Genomic DNA, 17,230 nt, shown 5'->3' with positions numbered 1-17,230 from the left:
CGTGTTGCTCATGTCGTGTTGCGTGTTGCAAATGCCGTGTTGCTCATGTCGTGTTGTGTGTTGCTCATGTCGTGTTGCGTGTTGTCGTCTTGTGAAGACATTTGAAAGCTGCACGTTTCTCTCAGGGACGTGACCTTAGGTAAATCCAAAACGTGCGCTTATCGGCGAAAATATGATATAAAAAGACGTAAAGTAAATTGATGATGATGAAACAATGCAATCTGATAAGGAAAAACTTAAAATCCTTTAATGTATTTTCAAAAATTTAAATAGTCCTATCAAATCTTATATGGTGATAATAAACACGGCTAACTTTTAAGGTACATGTGTTTATACGGCTCTCGGTAAAATGAGGAATCTCAGGAGTCAGCAGCGAAGAAATAAGCGGATTCAGCTGAAGTTCATTTCGGAGGGCATAACATTGGATAGCGGATTGCAAAGTATTTCACAAAAGCTTGTGCCAATGGTCAATGGTAAATGGCTTATGGGTACTAATTATCCGTAAAATTTAAGGTGTTAAATAAAGTCCAGCAATGTCAGAGCCAAGCATTGGTAACCTTTAATGGGTAATTGTTTTGATTTATCCATATTCTTCGAGAGGCATGGTTACTTTCGGTCGTAGAACTGCCATTTGCACTGACAACCTTTATTGAAAAAGGTGTATTTGAAACGAAACTAGATGCTAAATAGTCCGATTTCCTTTTCTGTTTGTGATTTCTTTTGTAAAATGCAGCGTGAAGAAACCAATTATTGCTGATATATCCTTGAAAAGAAGTTCAGATGACTCCTCAATATCTACGCTCAGGACTTCGCGTTCCGGAGATCCTCATATTACCGACTACACCGCCGTGTTTATACCGTCTCGCACTGTCCCTAAGTGAATTTGTTTAATTTTTAAGAAAATGTTATAAGAAGCAATATATCTTTCTGCTACAATTCGTATTCTCAAAAATAAAACATTTCAAATTCTTCACTAGGCGTTATGTTGTTTGCGCAAAGCATTTTGTTTCGTGACAAAAAGTAATAATATATTAAATGAAATGCAAATTTGATTACAAGGTAATCTAGCCACAATAAACATAATTAATTGAATACTTAGGAACGTGTTTTTAGCCTTGGTCATGCATAAATCGTATTTTCGATCGGAGTCAAAAATGCCATAGAAAAAAATCAACTAGCTACATTGCATTGGTTTATTTATTTTGTAATCAGATGATAAACCACTGACTTCGTACGTAAGTCAATAAAATATAAATCAAAGATTAATCCAAACAAAGCACCAGTTCACTGGATAAACAGCAAAGAATATAGCCAGTATGAAATCAGTATATTCGCAGTATAAAAAACTAGAGTAAAGTACATATTGCTATCATTGAGAGTATAGTAGCATGACCCGTCTAACAAACCAAACTAATGTTTACCTATGTACAAAATATGTGATTTATGTGGGTAGTATAAATGTGATTCACTTCATCTAAAAAATATCTGTAACTGCAAAGTTTTATAATGTACAGGTTCACGCATCTAGACCTTCGGCATCCGGGCAAATTGTGTTCAGTTACAAAGCGTCTCCAGAGCTTTTATTGCGAGCTGTTTGTCTTTGACTTTTCGGCGCTGAGTTGCTAAATTCCCCAGAAAGAGTCCTTCGCCGGCGGTAATGCCTGCCTTCGTCAAAAACATGAGCACGTCCGGAACTAAGAGCTCTCTCGAAATGCACGCTCGCCAGATCTTTTAGGCTTTCTTTGCCGTCATGTGATCCCGCCGCGTTCGCCTGATCTTTCTCTGCAATCTCGTGATTTTCCTGAATGCTTCCCGCACGCTCCCTCTCCTCCTTCGCCTTCTCTGCTTTCTCTTCGTCCTCTTTCCTCGCTCGCTCGATATCCTCAGGTGTATAATAGCACTGCGAGCTTACTTTCCTTCCTAATCCTTTGGAGTACATGCTTTCCCATACTGTTGAGAGCTCATTCTTCTCTTGCGAGAGCTGGATGTGCGCTACTGCACCGATATCTTGTACTACTGCGGCCCCCAGCTCGTTCATGGACACGGGTTTATCCAAAAGCGCCATTGCTGCGCTTAGTTTTGTCAACTAGGTTGAACAAAAGCAATAAAGCCAACCGGAAACCCACTTCAGATAGCCCAGTATTAAAGCTTATACCGCTCTTCCCCACTGACTTACAAGTGTTTTAGTGGCGGGCTAGTGAGACGCTTGCTGTGTGTTGTATGTCTCTCTCAGCAAGGTTTTCGTCGAGGTCGAAGGGTGAATTCTCTTGCCCTCGCTTTTTGGGTTGCACAAAGCAGATTTACGTTCAGACAACCCCTGTTGTTATTACGAGTGGAAAAGGTTATCTTTGATTTTGCCCCGAGCTGCCGCAGACGACAGGTGACAAAGAGGGGACCAATAGGAAACTTGTAAGCCTTCAAAACAACACAAGTCTCATATTCCGCAAAACAGCGGATTTTTCCCGAAGGGCCCACGAAGAAAGAACAATATGCCCGAATGAACCGAAAAGTAAACGGGCATGTTTCGTTGTGTGATCGGAAGTTGTTATAAGGAAAGGTCACGTAGAGTGATATTTGTTTTATTTTCTTCACGTCCCTATTTTTCAAGCGTCACGGAGGGTGTTATTTTGACGCGACAACGTGATGCCAACAATGGTGTAAAAGAAAATGCAGTTCTTATATATCAAGCTTAGGTCCTTCATCGACTAACTCTACTTGCGTGCGCTGAATGCACCGAATTTAGGCATCCCTCCGCGAGTTCCCATGGCAACAGCCTGTCATTACCTGCCATGGGCAGAATTGTAACAAAGCTTTGCGTGTGCGCAGCAAGGGGGGCATTTCCATGATCCTTTACGAATAGTTTCAAAATCCTCCTTACAATACATAGCGCAAAGCTTTGGCGGGTCAACCGCTGCCTCGCGCTCGGTATTTCTTCGTCGCACTTTCGGGCTTATGGCGGTGTAATAACCCGCGCTAGCTATTTCTTCTTCGCGCCTTCAGGCGATGCCACACTTAGCGTTGTCACTATCACCACCACCATCATCATTATCATCATCACCATCAACCATAAACATGATCATCATCATCATCATCAACAACCACCATCGCCATTTTCACCACCATATCATCACCATCACCATCATCATCATCACCATCACAACCACCACCACCATATCATCACCACCACCACCACCATTATCATCAACATCACCACCACCATCACCACCATCACCACCATCACCATCGCATGTTTTTCTACGATCCATTATTATAATCGTCACCATAATCATTATCAGCACCATAATCAACATCACCACCACTATCACCATCATCACCATTACCATCATCATCACCATCACCATCACCATCAACCATAATCGCCATAATCACCATCACCACGGCAATCTCGACGATATTAGCCATATTAAACAAAAAGGCCTGATACTTCAGCTAAATTTTAGCTGCCATCAGCATCAGCAGACTCTCCTGTGTGACTTGTGACCTCGAGTAAGGGTTGCCTCTTTTTGCTGTTGATAACTTTGCGACAAAGAAGACTTACAATGACCCAAATAAGGCGTGCTACTTGTGACAAAACAGAGATCAAAGCGACAAGGACAAACAGACCAGGGACTACTCCAAGCAGAGACACCTCCAGCCAATCACACGCCACGATAAGGGACTTGAATGCCCCTCGAGGTTCCTGCCCCAAGGACGTGAAACACGCCCGTAGGACACTAGCGAGAGCAAGGACGACAAGACACAGCAGAGATACTGCCTCAGCGACATTGGCTTTGAAATCATGGAATGGACGGACAAAGAGGTGATGGAAAAGGATCAGAACACTGACAAATGTGAGGGCTAGTTGGCGCGTGAGCACGTCTGAGATGGACGCGTAGATAGCGATAAGCACCAGCCGACGACCAATGAGCACGCTTTCCCAGTACTTAACCCCGTCTGAAACGTCGACCGGGTTAATGAACGGACCGTAAAGGACCTTTTCGACCGACGGCTTCCAAGCGGGGGTTTGGCTTCCATCAAGGGTGTAGCGGTACCCACAGATATGCCGCAGCAGTCGGTGAGACCTGGGATTGTTTATCCAGGGACCTCTCCCTGGATAAACAATCGCCGTCCAACAGGCAAGGGGACGCATCGTATCAAATTAAAGGAGGTAGTAGCCAATACTGTATAGCCTAGCAAGAAAGTTTCCAAGACAGCACCGAGGTACCGTCCGCTATTGGGTGGAGGGCGTTTGGTGATAGCACGCAATACACGATGGGCAATAAAACACAGGAGGACCGCTATAAGTACTGCTAGTACTTGCGATGCCATGAAAAGCTCTTTGGTAACGGCGCTCATTCCGAGGAAAGGGCAGAGGAACCCCTTTGAGCTCAGATGCAGTTGAAAATTAAACAGCCCCAAGAGGGGTCGCAGGAGCATGGTACTTGTCAGCGAACGGAAGGTCGTAGACACCAGTAGAAGATTAGCCACTTGGTAGAAATAGAACAAAATCTTCAAGAATCCTGCATCGTGAGTCAGACCAGGGTCTTTACCGACGCCATCGTGCTCAAATGTAACGCCAGACTCGTCACGCGTCACACAAGGATCATCAAGCGGTTCGGACCGGCCCCATAAAATATGACTAACCAGGAATGCGAAGACGGGGGGTTTAGAAACGAGATACAGAGCTACGAGGAGGATGAAAACGACGGCCACACCCCACATCCACGTGTCGGTACACTCCCCTCGCGGTATGCACTCAGGAGATAACACGGTCGCTGTGTACCCCCGATTACACATACCACACAGGGTGCCCGTACGATTCCCAAGGCAGGAATTGTAACCTGTTTCATCAGGGGGAGGTGATCTGCAGTAACCCACAGGGCAAACCGTGAAGTTAAGCGCGGGGGGAGAGTCCCGTACTCGGTAACCATAGAAACCATTATTCGCTTTGATTTCACCAGCACAGCTTGCGCCGAACGGGCATGGCAAACACTGGAGACCGCTGGCCGGGGCGGTGCCATTGCTGGAGCCTCGCAACAAGCTGTAAAGTCCGTTCGCGCATGCGTGGCAGTCGAACTGAAGGCTTGTGATCCAGATCGTACAATTCTGTGTGATTTTGTTGGTGAAATTAAACACAGTTAGACTGCTACCGATTGGACATTTTATCATGGAATCAATGAAATCCACCTCCCCTCCTTTGGAGATTCGCAAAGTAGTGTCTAACGCTCTTTTTGCTCTCGAATCCATAATGGTATTGTCAAACACTAACGGAGCAGCGCTATCCGTTGAGATAAAAGTCGCTGTCGAGAAGGAGATTCCCTCGTAGTATTTTGTGTGTTGGTTCTGGGTAAAATTAGAATCTGAGATCACCATACCCGTGGAATCGCTATCGACCTCTATATGGCCACTTCTGGCCGAAGCAAAATTATCCACGAACCGACAACGATCGAGATATATTTGCCCTTGCGTGAAATAGGCCGCGCCTCCCGATAACGCGAGATTCCCATAGAAATCCGTATCAGATATTTGAATTGTTGAAGTGTGGTTCCATTTTCGGTATTTGACAGTGTGGGAACCCTTTGGTACACATCCGGGATCTACAAGAATATCGCCAGTTGTTTGTACATATATCCCACCTCCAGGCGCATGCGGGGAAGAGTTGTTCACAAATTTGCTGGAAGTAAATTCCACGTTTGAGGAGCCGAGTAGATCTAAATACACCGCTCCACCAGGCAGACCACGACTTGTGCAATTTGTAAATACTGAATTGCTAACATGTAGACGGACCTTGTTTTGCCATACGCAAATCGCACCACCACGCGCATGCGCAGTGTTAGACACGAAAAAAGAGTCCGTTATGTTGATCGCCACAGCTCCTTTGGATTGGTCAAAGGACCATACTCCACCATTCAGCTCAACTGCGGAATTGTTATTAAAATAAGAATTGTGGATGGAAATTTCCATATCGGGGCCTTGTACATAGAAAGCGCCACCCTCACTTTCCGAAGATGAATCCATGACATGAATATTGTGGCAATGGCAACGTTTCAACCCCATAACATATAATACTCCACCCCCAAGTGCAGCATAACACCCTTGGAATACTGTACTCAAGAGATTGACCGTTACTTTGCCACCGAATGAATATATTGCTCCCCCGGGGCCATTCGTACCAATAGTTTTAAGGGTACTGTTGGAAATCGTCAAGAAACCTTCGCCAAGAAAACTTGCAGAAATAACACTTCCGCCACGGGAGAAAGTACCCTCGACGTTAACATTGTCAAATTTAATATCAACATTTCCCGACATGCCCTGGGATCCTTGACCGATGGCCACTACCCCGCCAAAGCCTACCTTTCCGGCCTTACTATCGGTGATGGTAGTATTCTTGATTGACATGATTACATTGGGTCCATGGCAACCAAACACGCCTCCAGGGCCTTTACTAGAGCTTCCATTTACACGTGAGGCGTTAACAGTCACTACAAGTGATGATGATGACGATGTCGTAGTAAAGTCACCAACACCGGACGCCTTTATCCCACTGCAATCAGAAAACATTGAACCCCAAATATTCACGATGGATGTGTGTCCAGTTACACTGAAACATCCACCAGAACCTTCGGCAACGTTTCTTTCAAATGTAGTGTTTTCGACTTTGAGTTTGGCATCGTTAACTGCGTAGATGTACAACACTGCCCCATTCCCGACGCTGCTGTGACCCGCGAATGAGCTATTGACTACTCTCACAACACCATTTGCAGTAATCATGTAAAGAAATCGTGTATTATGATTTTCCTTGGATAAAGTGTTTGCAATTAAGATATTCGACTGGCTGAACCCTAGGATTACAACAACTCCGTTCCTGGTTCCTAAATTGTTTGTTCTCGTGACTGTCACGTTGTTCAAGTCAACATTGCAACTGATTCCACTTGAAACCTCCACGTGAATTAAGCCGTTATTGCTGAGCTGGTTGCCAACAACGCTGACATTCCGGAGGTGAATATCAATAGTTATCACATGGGGTGATATATTGGTTTGGGTCACTATTAAAGCGGTTCCTTTTCCCTTGGAAGTTTTGGCAACGTTGAGGTTGTCATTTAAGCCCTGAACACTCGAGTCAGCTATTTTAACCCTAACAGTATTACCGGATACATTATTGGCATTCATCTCAACTGATATAAAAGAGGTCGTATTCACACAAGAGGAGTTAGAAATTGTTATGTCAACTGGTTGTGTGTCTTGTGTTACGCTGATTGGCTGTTTGTCTCCAAGAAATTGGCAGCTGTCAACCGCTATGGAAGAGTCCACCACTTGTAACGTGCTGTTGCGAAACACTAAGCCAATCAACTTAACGATCATTTCATTTCCTCCTTTTGCTTGAAATGTTAACTCCTGTCCATGCCCACACTCAATTACTCCTGGAGACTGGTAACCAATCAGTGACATGCTCCTATCCACGTAAATCCCTGGATGTTGTGACGTCACGTTGATGCATGTGTAAGGGTTGGTGGATGTCCCTGTGCCGTCTATGTAAATTAGGCTTCCTTTTACCCTTGCATGGCTCACAGCCATGGAGATAGATGCACATGGGTCGCTCTTCCTTCCACAATCTGCAGAGTCATGGCCTGATCTGGAGGTGTATACGATATCCACAGATCCTGGAAAGGAATAGAAGTCATTAGGAAACAATGATCATTCCCATTGGGTGGGTGTCGAACACATGCATGCCGTGGCTCATGTATTAAATACACAATCCTACTTGCGTGGCGCGTCCTTTAGTAGGCTATGAAACCCTATGCAAATAAGACGTATCCCAGTAGTAAATTAAATCCGCTTAAATCATAGGCTACTCCATACATCCTACAACAAAAATAGGTCAATTCTATTTATTGAATATCAAATAATACAGGGAAAGTTGTATTTTTAAAAAGGATGAGAGTTTTGAATATTTAAAACGTAAACAAAACAACATTGTCCTGCAAGTGTGGTCTACACTTGAGGCAAATTTTATACCCTTAGGGATAGGACAAGCATATGTACATTTTTTTGTGGAGAGCCCACCCCCCTCCCCCCCCCCCCCCCCACACACACACTGTATTTTGTACCTCTATGAAGCCACCACAATTTTCCCAAATGTGTTATATATTACCTTTACCAAGCTGCCAGAATAATATATTGTTATTGTATTTCAACATTTTGTTGTGTTAATTAAAGTGAAAAGTTTAAATATCTAAAGTGATGGTTATTTATGCTTAAATTACGCTAAAGAGCACTATAGTTAGCCCCATGTTAATTGTTTTTATTTATGTATTCAAAAATGGGAAATAAATTATGAGAAGAAACTATGTGAAATGAGTTTTTTAATTTATTTACCAAATTATCACAATAGTTCCTTAAATTAGCTGATGTAATTGAAGCTTTCACAGCAATAGTATTTTTCTAGGTTGTTAAACGTTAGCAGAGATAATTACCATCAATCAGGAGGGAGGACTGCAAGCCCAAAAAAAGAGTGCCCTACGTAAGATTTTAAACGCTCCATTGATATGCTACACTAGAAATAGAGGAGAGTCTTAAAAAAAACAGCTAGATGGAAAAATATTTCCTGAATTTTGAACTGCAACAATGACAAAAAAAATTGCAGAAACATGGTTTTTGAAATGCTAAGAAAAGTAGAAACTAAAACTATTTTCCTTGCAACTTGCAATGCCTTGTGTAATATGGTCTTTAAAGGAGGCGAGGGCTGTAAATGGGTCAAAGTGTGCAATTTTTATGTGGCAAAAATAGCTTCTCAAAACAGGGTGGTAAGAATTATCAGTCTTTGTCGGTAGCCAGTGAATCTAAGCTAGTATTCGCTTTTGTACTAGATTTCACGTATAAACAAGATTAAACATTATTTAGGATTGATAAGTAATTAATAACTTATTGATAATAAATAAATTATGGGTTAATAATTGACTGAAAAGTTGATGCAACAGGAAATACATAGTAAAGATTCTGAAATGGCCGGATTTAAGTAGATTGACGATGGAAGTAAAAAGTAAAAATACCTGAAATAACACTGTTGGTAGCCGGCAAATATTTTTTTTGTCGCTAGACACTAGTTTTCTTCATGTTTTGTCGGTAGTCGGTAGTTACTGTTTAAGCTGTTTGTCAATCTAGCGATTTGCTTTTTTTTTAAATTGTCACACATAAAAAATTGCTAGTGTAGATACCAACAAATATAGTTGTCAACAAAATTTTTTTAGTATAAATGGGGCTTTAATGATCTGATAGAGTTCCGCTGTCCCTGAGAGGGTTAAACTACATATTCTAATGCGTAGCTTTTAAATACCTCCAGCTTGAAAGGCATCGGTATCACTCACACAGGCCGCAAATAGAACTATCAGGTACCTCAGGGACATTGTGTTAAACATTGCGGTAAAATTTTCAAGACTGATGTACTTCATCAACTCCAACTACAGTCCATATTTTTTACCGTGTTTCACTTACATTTAGATGAACTTCCGGCCTGGTCAGCGGACAGTCTTTTCGGCAATATACTTCATGACTTCATGTACATGGACCATATTTGAACATGGCTAGCACGGGCGATCGGGCGATCGGGCGATCGGGCGATAGGGTAGATTAGTAGTGGCTAAGAAAAAAAAAATCGAACAAATAATTTTTACCTGAAAGGCACATACGATTCAAAATAAAAATATCGAGCAAGGAAACTAACCTCAGGAAAAAAGAATCAATCAAATAAAATATAGACACTAAGCAGCAGTCGTCTAGCCTACCTGTAGGCTTTGATAGTTTTTCCGCATGAAAACCCCGAAAAACACGGAGTTGCATAACCTGGCCGCCATTTAATAGCAAGTGCAAGTCAACATCGATAGAACTGACTTCTTAGAGGAGTCTGGATCCCAGCCATCCAACACTGGTAGTCCATAAAGCATCTAACAATACAGGAAATCCCTCATAAGCTCCTTCTACATATACCTATCTTTCATCTCTGCTACCTCCCAATATTCGTATCCATGTGTTACTACGCGATAACAAGCAATCGTAGAATCGGCGCCTTCTCGTGGAAGGCCGAGAAGGTCTGCCTTGTGCTGAACTCCGCTATCAACCCTGCGATCTATTGCTGAAAGATGAGAGAGCTGCGTAACGCGGTCCGTGGGACTGGGAGACGGGCCATAGTGTGCCATAGAATGACATAAAATACAAGGAGAAGTGTATTATAGTAGACTTTCCTTCCTCTTCAGGGCTCAATCATCTTTTCTAAATGTGAAATACTACAAGACTTTAAAATAGTGAGAGAGATGGCCCAAGGGGGGGGGGGGGGTGTACTCCGATATAAAACGGACGGGGATTATCGTCGGGATTTTTTTTTTCAAACAACCCTAAAATATACTAAAGTGGGCGTGGTCTGGTTATATTTAAACCCTAAAAGATACTAAAATGGGCGTGATCTGGTTATATTTTAACCCTAGAAGATACTAAAGTGTTCGTCGTCTTGTTATATTTTAACCCTAAAACATACTAAAATGGGCGTGGTCTGGTTATATTTTAACCCTAAAACATACTAAAATGGGCGTGGTCTGGTTATATTTTAACCCTGAAGGATACTAAAGTGGGCGTGGTCTGGTTATATTTTAACCCTAAAAGATACTAAAATGGGCGTGGTAAGGCATGAATTTACCCCCTTAAAGATACCTCAAACAAGCGTAAATAATTTGTAATAATAACGTGTATTTAAAACTAACTCTAATGGAAGATTGACCCGTTTTACCGCTTTTTCATGAGCTACAAGTTAGATGAGAGATGGCTATAATAGCACCTTGTATGGGTTGTGTGAAAAAGTATCACTAAAGATAAGGGAAATGTTATAATATCCCACTTCAGGGCTCAATCCTGCACTGTTTGAGAGAGGTCGCAGAGGTGAGGTAGGTAGGTAGGTAGGTAGGTAGGTAGGTAGGTAGGTAGGTGTGGGTGGGTAGGTAGGTAGGTAGGTAGGTAGGTGGTAGGTAGGTAGGTAGGTAGGTAGGTAGGTAGGTAGGTAGGTGTGGGTAGGTAGGTAGGTAGGTAGGTAGGTAGGTAGGTAGGTAGGTAGGTAGGTAGGTGTAGGTAGGTAGGTAGGTAGGTAGGTAGGTAGGTAGGTAGGTAGGTAGGTAGGTAGGTGGGTGGTGGGTAGGTAGGTAGGTAGGTAGGTAGGTAGGTAGGTAGGTAGGTAGGTAGGTAGGTAGGTAGGTAGGTAGGTAGGTAGGTAGGTAGGTAGGTAGGTAGGTAGGTAGGTAGGTAGGTAGGTGTGGGTGGGTAGGTAGGTACTAGTACGATATACATATTTTTTTTCTGGGGACGAGTAGCCGATTGAAGGTATGACTGGGATAATAAATATGTGTGTTATAATTCTGTGTTGTTTGATTTGCCTTGCGAGGTTGGATTTTGAAGCGATCGGTCGTGGAGCATGTTTGAATTTGGCGGCTGTGGGAGTTTACCATGTCAGAAGAATCGGCATTGGCTAAAACAGCTTAGAATGGCAGCATCAGGTTAGAAATGCACACCTTCAAACTACTATTTTTATTTTCTAGTCAGAAATATTGCAACAAGACTTGCAACAAGCTCAATTCGCTCATACAAACTCTGTAATAGACTTTCTACACTCGCCGTGAGCCCGGGCTAACTGTAACGTAACGTGTTTTATTATTTTTATTGAGTTACAAAAGAGAGACCATGAGCACGTGCGTTACATCACTGCTGCTGGGACTGAACAAGACCCAAGACATTCTAGGGGCATAAATAGAACTCGATATTTCTCACCCTACGTCACAGCCCTGTGCGTGGCGTAACCGACTATAAGACAGGGCTGGGAACCTGGTTATTGCCTCCCCATTAATGCGCGGGTGCCTCGGTACCTGTGTGTTACACAGTTCGCTAGATAGCGGTGTTGGAGCCGAAATCTCAAGCCTAGCCGTAAAGCTTTAGCTGCCATACGATGATTCAGCGCCTGTTTGGATGTATGGTCTTTTTTCATCGTTTTCATGTCATGAACAAGCTCAATTTTTTTTTCTCTTTTCATTCTCGTGTTTTTAGAGAGTTTTGCTTTAGTGCGCGCACAAATTCTTTGCAGCATTTCTTTTGTTTAAGCTAATATAATTTCCAAGGCACCTTTTCAATAACACTGGAATAGTAATTGCGGCAATTAATTATTTATTAGAAAGGTACCCATAAACATTGTGCACATCGTAATTTAAATTGGCAGTGTCTACCATATGGTGTTTAAAGAGGAATTCAATATTTCCATTTAGATTTTAAACATTTACGCATTCAGCACACTGTATATTTAACTTCAATTATTCCTTTTGATAATAATCGCACCAGGCAATGAATAATATCAACCAATCACAGAAAAGTCAGTTGGGCAAGGTCCAATCAAATATATTTACAAAGCCAATAAAGGGTTATTATTATTTCAAATGAAACCAGCCCTCGAGGCGTTGATAAACGAAGTCAAGGAAAGCACATCTCCAAAGATTTCATATATTTTTAAGGTAAAATAATCCGTCTTTTCAAGTATTTTCTGGTATTCAGCATTCAGCATTCCTTATCTTTACATTTATCTGATGGCCAGATAACATCTTTTTCAAGAGCTAAATATCAATATTTCTCGGGAAACAAGTTAACATTGATTCTGTCTGCTTTTTACGCCTTTTCAACAAACATTAAGATTCTGATTATTTCTATTTCAAACATTACTTTGTTTTGTTACAATAGAAAGTTATTTGAACCTGATAACATTAACAAATGCTCAATTCCAGGTTTGGAGCTAATCGATTATCTTTTTTTTGAGAAATAGCGACAAAAAGTTTTTTGGCTACTAAAATGAAAAATGTCTTTCATCAACGTTGCATGCAAATAATATACGTTTATTTTATCTTATTTTTAATTCAAATGGTGTGTTATGATGTACTGTACGAAATTTTGGCCAGAAATTGAATGGAAGAGTATCAGAAAGGGGGTTATTTATATATTGTAAATGAATTTTCGTCTCTGTGGTAGCGAAGATACCACCTAGGGCTGATTCACTTGTCATTGCAGTGGGTAAATAGCGTCGAGTTAACAATAACGCTTTTCAACATTGTTTTTCATTACTCTTTGAAAATTTCAAGCAATAAGAATTTAAGATAATTCTGGCTGTGAAATGCCCTTTATAATTTATAACAGAGCAAGATAAGGTAGCTATGATTTCTTGATATTTTTTTGCATTTTAACATATTATCTTTATGGAAATAAATGTGTTTCGCATATGTAAAGTTGAGACTATTAATAATAATAATAATAATTAAACATCTAGGATACAACGTACAAAATTGCCATAATTGTTTTATATGAAAGTTCAAATTTTAAGGTAATTAGGGTGCATCTTGCCAAACAAATATTATTTGTATAATTTATCTTACAGTCTAAGATACAAAGATACATTATGGTTTCAATTCGACTGAGTGTCAAATCTATATTTTAAAACTATTTCTTTTTCACATTTGTTTACTCAAACGTTTGGAACCGGAATGGTTTTTCATAAACTTGAAGTAGAGAATGTCAATGGAACCAGGCAAAAATTACCACAAATAAACACCTGCTCTTTTGACGGGTCAGATAGAAAAAAAAAGAGGTGGCGGGGAATGATATTTTGTGCGAAAAAAAAGCAAAATCAACAGCAACAGAAAAAAGAACATCTTCACAACTATCGGTATTATTTTTTTGGCCATCATGGGGAAACATGCTAAAATTCGTCGCCAGGCTTTTGCGGACGCTCGGGAAACCTAAAGGTCCCATAATAAAAGGTCGCCACGCAGCCCATAGACGCATGGGTAAGGAAACTAATATATTCCTTATTTGGAAAAACTGCATGATTCTTGTTATTTTTAAGGTTGCCGTACCGCAGGTGCTTCGTAAACATTATGACTTGTAATCAGAAGAGAAAAACAGTGACTGTGACCATCTTTGGTCAATGGATCAATGGAGAAAGTATCTGAAAAAAAAACTAAGATTCCTCGGTACCAGTCCCTCAAAACGACAACGTTTTCTTCATATGTTGTGGGCAGGGAGATATGCGCAGGCCTGCCAGTCAAACGACTCTCTTTTTAGAGCTGTTTCTACCAAAGGCATGGGGAATACGTGTTAGCTTCGTAATTATACAACTGACATATCAAACATTTTTGTTTTGAAAACATTCAGTCTTTCATGCTAACTCAGCCCTATAATACTGGCGCTGTTTGAGACACCGTGTTGGGAGATGTTGAAAACAGCAGTTCGCCAGCATTCCCTTTGTCTTGTAGTCTACCGAGCATAGCGGACTGTCAGCAATACTGGCTGATACTGGCGCTGTTTGGGACACCGTGTTGGGAGATGCTGAAAACAGCAGTTCGACAGCATTCGCTTTGTCTTGTAGTCTACCGAGCACAGCGGACTGTTAGCAATACTGGCTGGTGCTGGCGCTGTTTTCACGGGGCTTAATAGATACAGCACACTTCAGTTCCTTCTGTCCTTCATCTCTAGTCTGCGAAACAGGCTCTCGAAAAAGCACCCGGGAAATCTCACGGAAAAGGCTCCATACCGGACATAGCGCCCGGTCAAGGCACCAAAATGCTCGCTATTATATCGATTAATCACCGCCAAAATTCAAAGTCTCATTAAACAAACTGCCAGTCAAAAAAATATCGGCTCCGTTTTTCCGCGCAACTAAGTCGGTATTCCAGTTTCGGCTAACTAAGCTCGGCTTTTCCGTCTTTCACGCAACTAGTGCCTGTTGAGCAGGCTACCGTAAATTTTTTATAATAAGCCCCCCCCCCCCCGTGTATAAGCCCCCCCCCCCCCGAATATAAGCCCCCCATCTTTTTAACATAAAAATCCCTCCAATAATAAGCCCCAACCCCAGGATATAGCCCCCGGGGGGTTATATTCTGAGGGCTGTATAAAAGCAATTTACATTCTTTGAACAAAAAAGGGCCTTTGAAAAGTATAAGCCCCGGGGCTTATTATCTGAATTTTACGGTAGTTTATCTCATGTTTTCCTAACATTCTTTGCAGTTGTACCATGCTGTCTCCGGGCCAAATCGTGCTCAAAGTCGCGTTCTCTGTGGTCATCCTGTTCGGTACTCTCGGCAACCTTCTCGTCTGTTTGGTGGTCATGCTGAACAAGTCTACGCGGACTTCCATGAACTATCTCCTCGTGAACTTGGCCATATCCGATATGATATTACTCGTGTTTTTCAGTCCCTCCTTCGTGTTCCGGGATGCCTTTACGCATCCTTCAGGTAAAGTGGAAATAATTATCCAACGCAAATTGTAATAAATTAGGCACTCGATAATGATGATCAAACTTTGTTATAATTGACGCATTTTGTAATTCGTTGTATAGTTCAACGTGCGCTACCACCACCACCAAGACAAATTTTGAAGAAATTTGTAACGCAGGCGCGTAAGCGTACAATCTTCAAATACTATGCTTTTTCCATATGATACCTATGACTGCGCACTCCCCCCCCCCCCTCTTGGCGGCAAAAGTGGGTCATTTCTTATTAAGGAACCTTCAAGTACTTTCGCTTTTTCCATATGATACCTATGACTGCGCACTCCCCCCCCCCCCCCCTCTTGGCGGCAAAAGTGGGTCATTTCTTATTAAGGAACCTTCAAGTACTTTCGCTTTTTCCATATGATACCTATGACTGCGCACTCCCCCCCCCCCCCCAGGCCAATCCTGGGTACGCGCCTGTATAAAGCCCCCTAAAACCGTTGCTTTTGGTCTGGTCTTTGCCATTTTTCGGACCTCAAATCCAACATTTTTCGCTTCAGATAGGCTATAGAATATTTTAGTAGCTTAGCTAGAATTATCAAAATTCAGCAGTGATAATGGCGCATTAGATAGTTTGATATGGAAAATAACATGCAGTTTCCATTTCATTTTTTCTCGCCTTTAATGTTCTTTCTTTATCTATGAGGTGAAGCTGGAGATCTGTTGTGCGTCTTTATCACGGGCGAGACGTTTGCATGGGTGGCGGGTTATGCGTCGGCGGCTTTTCTCATTGCTATTGCGATTGAACGATACTACGCTACCACAAGGCCGCACAGCTACGGCTCGTCTCTCATCAAAAGGCGCCTGAAGGTCGTAGTGGTGGGATGTTGGGTCTGGGCACTAGTATGGAATTGCAGTGGATTCAAGACGAAATTCTACAACGAGAAGTTCGACTCTTGTGACATGGCATGGGAAACAGAATACTCCTTTAGAATCTACGCCGCGATGTCATTTTTCGCAGTTGGGATTTTTCCAAGTTTGACGATGATTCTGTTATATTCTAAAGTGGTTTATTCCATATGGTTTGATCAAAATGTAACCCAAATTGTCCGTAATGCAGAAAGACATAGAAAGCAGCGGAAACGAGCAACTAAATTGGCGCTGTCCGTTAGCGCCCTATATGCAGTTTGCTGGCTTCCGGAATTGACCATATTTGTCCTCTCTGCTTTCGCGCCTGAAATGGTCGCGGGAAACATCGCATACCCGGCCTCCGTTGCCATGGTTTCCTTGAACTCTGCTGCAAACCCATTAATATACGGTCTCAGCAGTAACCGGATTGGCCGCGAAATGGCACGACTCATTTGCTTCTGGAAAAGAAGTGTTGGCGATAAAGGGGCAAGTACCGAACACGAATTAGACAGGACAGGAGTCAATAAGAGGGGAGGACGGAACAAGGTGTCTACTGTTGATGAGAATATTGATCTATGAAAAATACAGTCACTCAAATCAAATAGATTATAGGAGACTGGGACGAGGGCGCGTGAATGCCTGTGGTAGTGATAAATGAGTGCTCCTGGGGCTAATTAAAATGGCTGCCACGCTCGAAAGACTGAGGAATACAGGATTCTTCTGACAGGTTCTTGTTGAATTTCGGGTTTACCGAACCTTAGATTTTAAATAAAATAATAGCCGGTTAAAAGGCATAAAATTTGGAAAATTAGTTCTTAGGGGGTTAAGCCACAACAAGATTGGGGATACAAAAATGGTAAAATATAACATATTACAGAGTGTAACACCGACGTGCTGGCAGCACAAGAAAATAACCTGAAGGTTAAGCACATTAAAACAATCTAGCCCATTAGAACACAGAGGACAATACGCGTAAACAATCAACACGCGCTCGTCAACAATCTAGCACATTAGAACACAGAACAATGCGCGTAAACAATC

The 17,230-nt window shown here is 42.0% G+C and overlaps 2 protein-coding genes and 1 pseudogene across 2 annotated transcripts; 1 reads left to right on the top strand and 2 right to left on the bottom strand.

Annotated features, from left to right (window-relative positions):
• Positions 1-1,179: 1,179 nt before the first annotated feature.
• LOC116603666 lies at positions 1,180-3,117 on the bottom strand. The gene has a single exon (XM_032365231.2). The coding sequence runs from the start codon at positions 2,063-2,065 to the stop codon at positions 1,559-1,561; it is 507 nt and encodes a 168-aa protein (XP_032221122.1). The 5' UTR covers positions 2,066-3,117; the 3' UTR covers positions 1,180-1,558.
• Positions 2,991-9,595, bottom strand: LOC5520257 (annotated as a pseudogene).
• Positions 9,596-12,443: 2,848 nt separating this feature from the next.
• Positions 12,444-16,988, top strand: LOC5520175 (QRFP-like peptide receptor). The gene is made up of 3 exons (XM_001640051.3): positions 12,444-12,536; positions 15,076-15,302; positions 15,987-16,988. Exons 2-3 carry the CDS (start codon positions 15,083-15,085, stop codon positions 16,766-16,768), a joined length of 1,002 nt encoding a protein of 333 aa, XP_001640101.1. The 5' UTR covers positions 12,444-12,536; positions 15,076-15,082; the 3' UTR covers positions 16,769-16,988.
• Positions 16,989-17,230: the final 242 nt, after the last annotated feature.

The sequence above is a fragment of the Nematostella vectensis genome, chromosome 12, assembly GCF_932526225.1.
Source record: "Nematostella vectensis chromosome 12, jaNemVect1.1, whole genome shotgun sequence".
NCBI lineage: Eukaryota > Metazoa > Cnidaria > Anthozoa > Actiniaria > Edwardsiidae > Nematostella > Nematostella vectensis.
The sequence above is the reverse complement of the archived record's forward strand: the minus strand, read 5'-3'. Positions and strand labels throughout refer to the sequence as shown.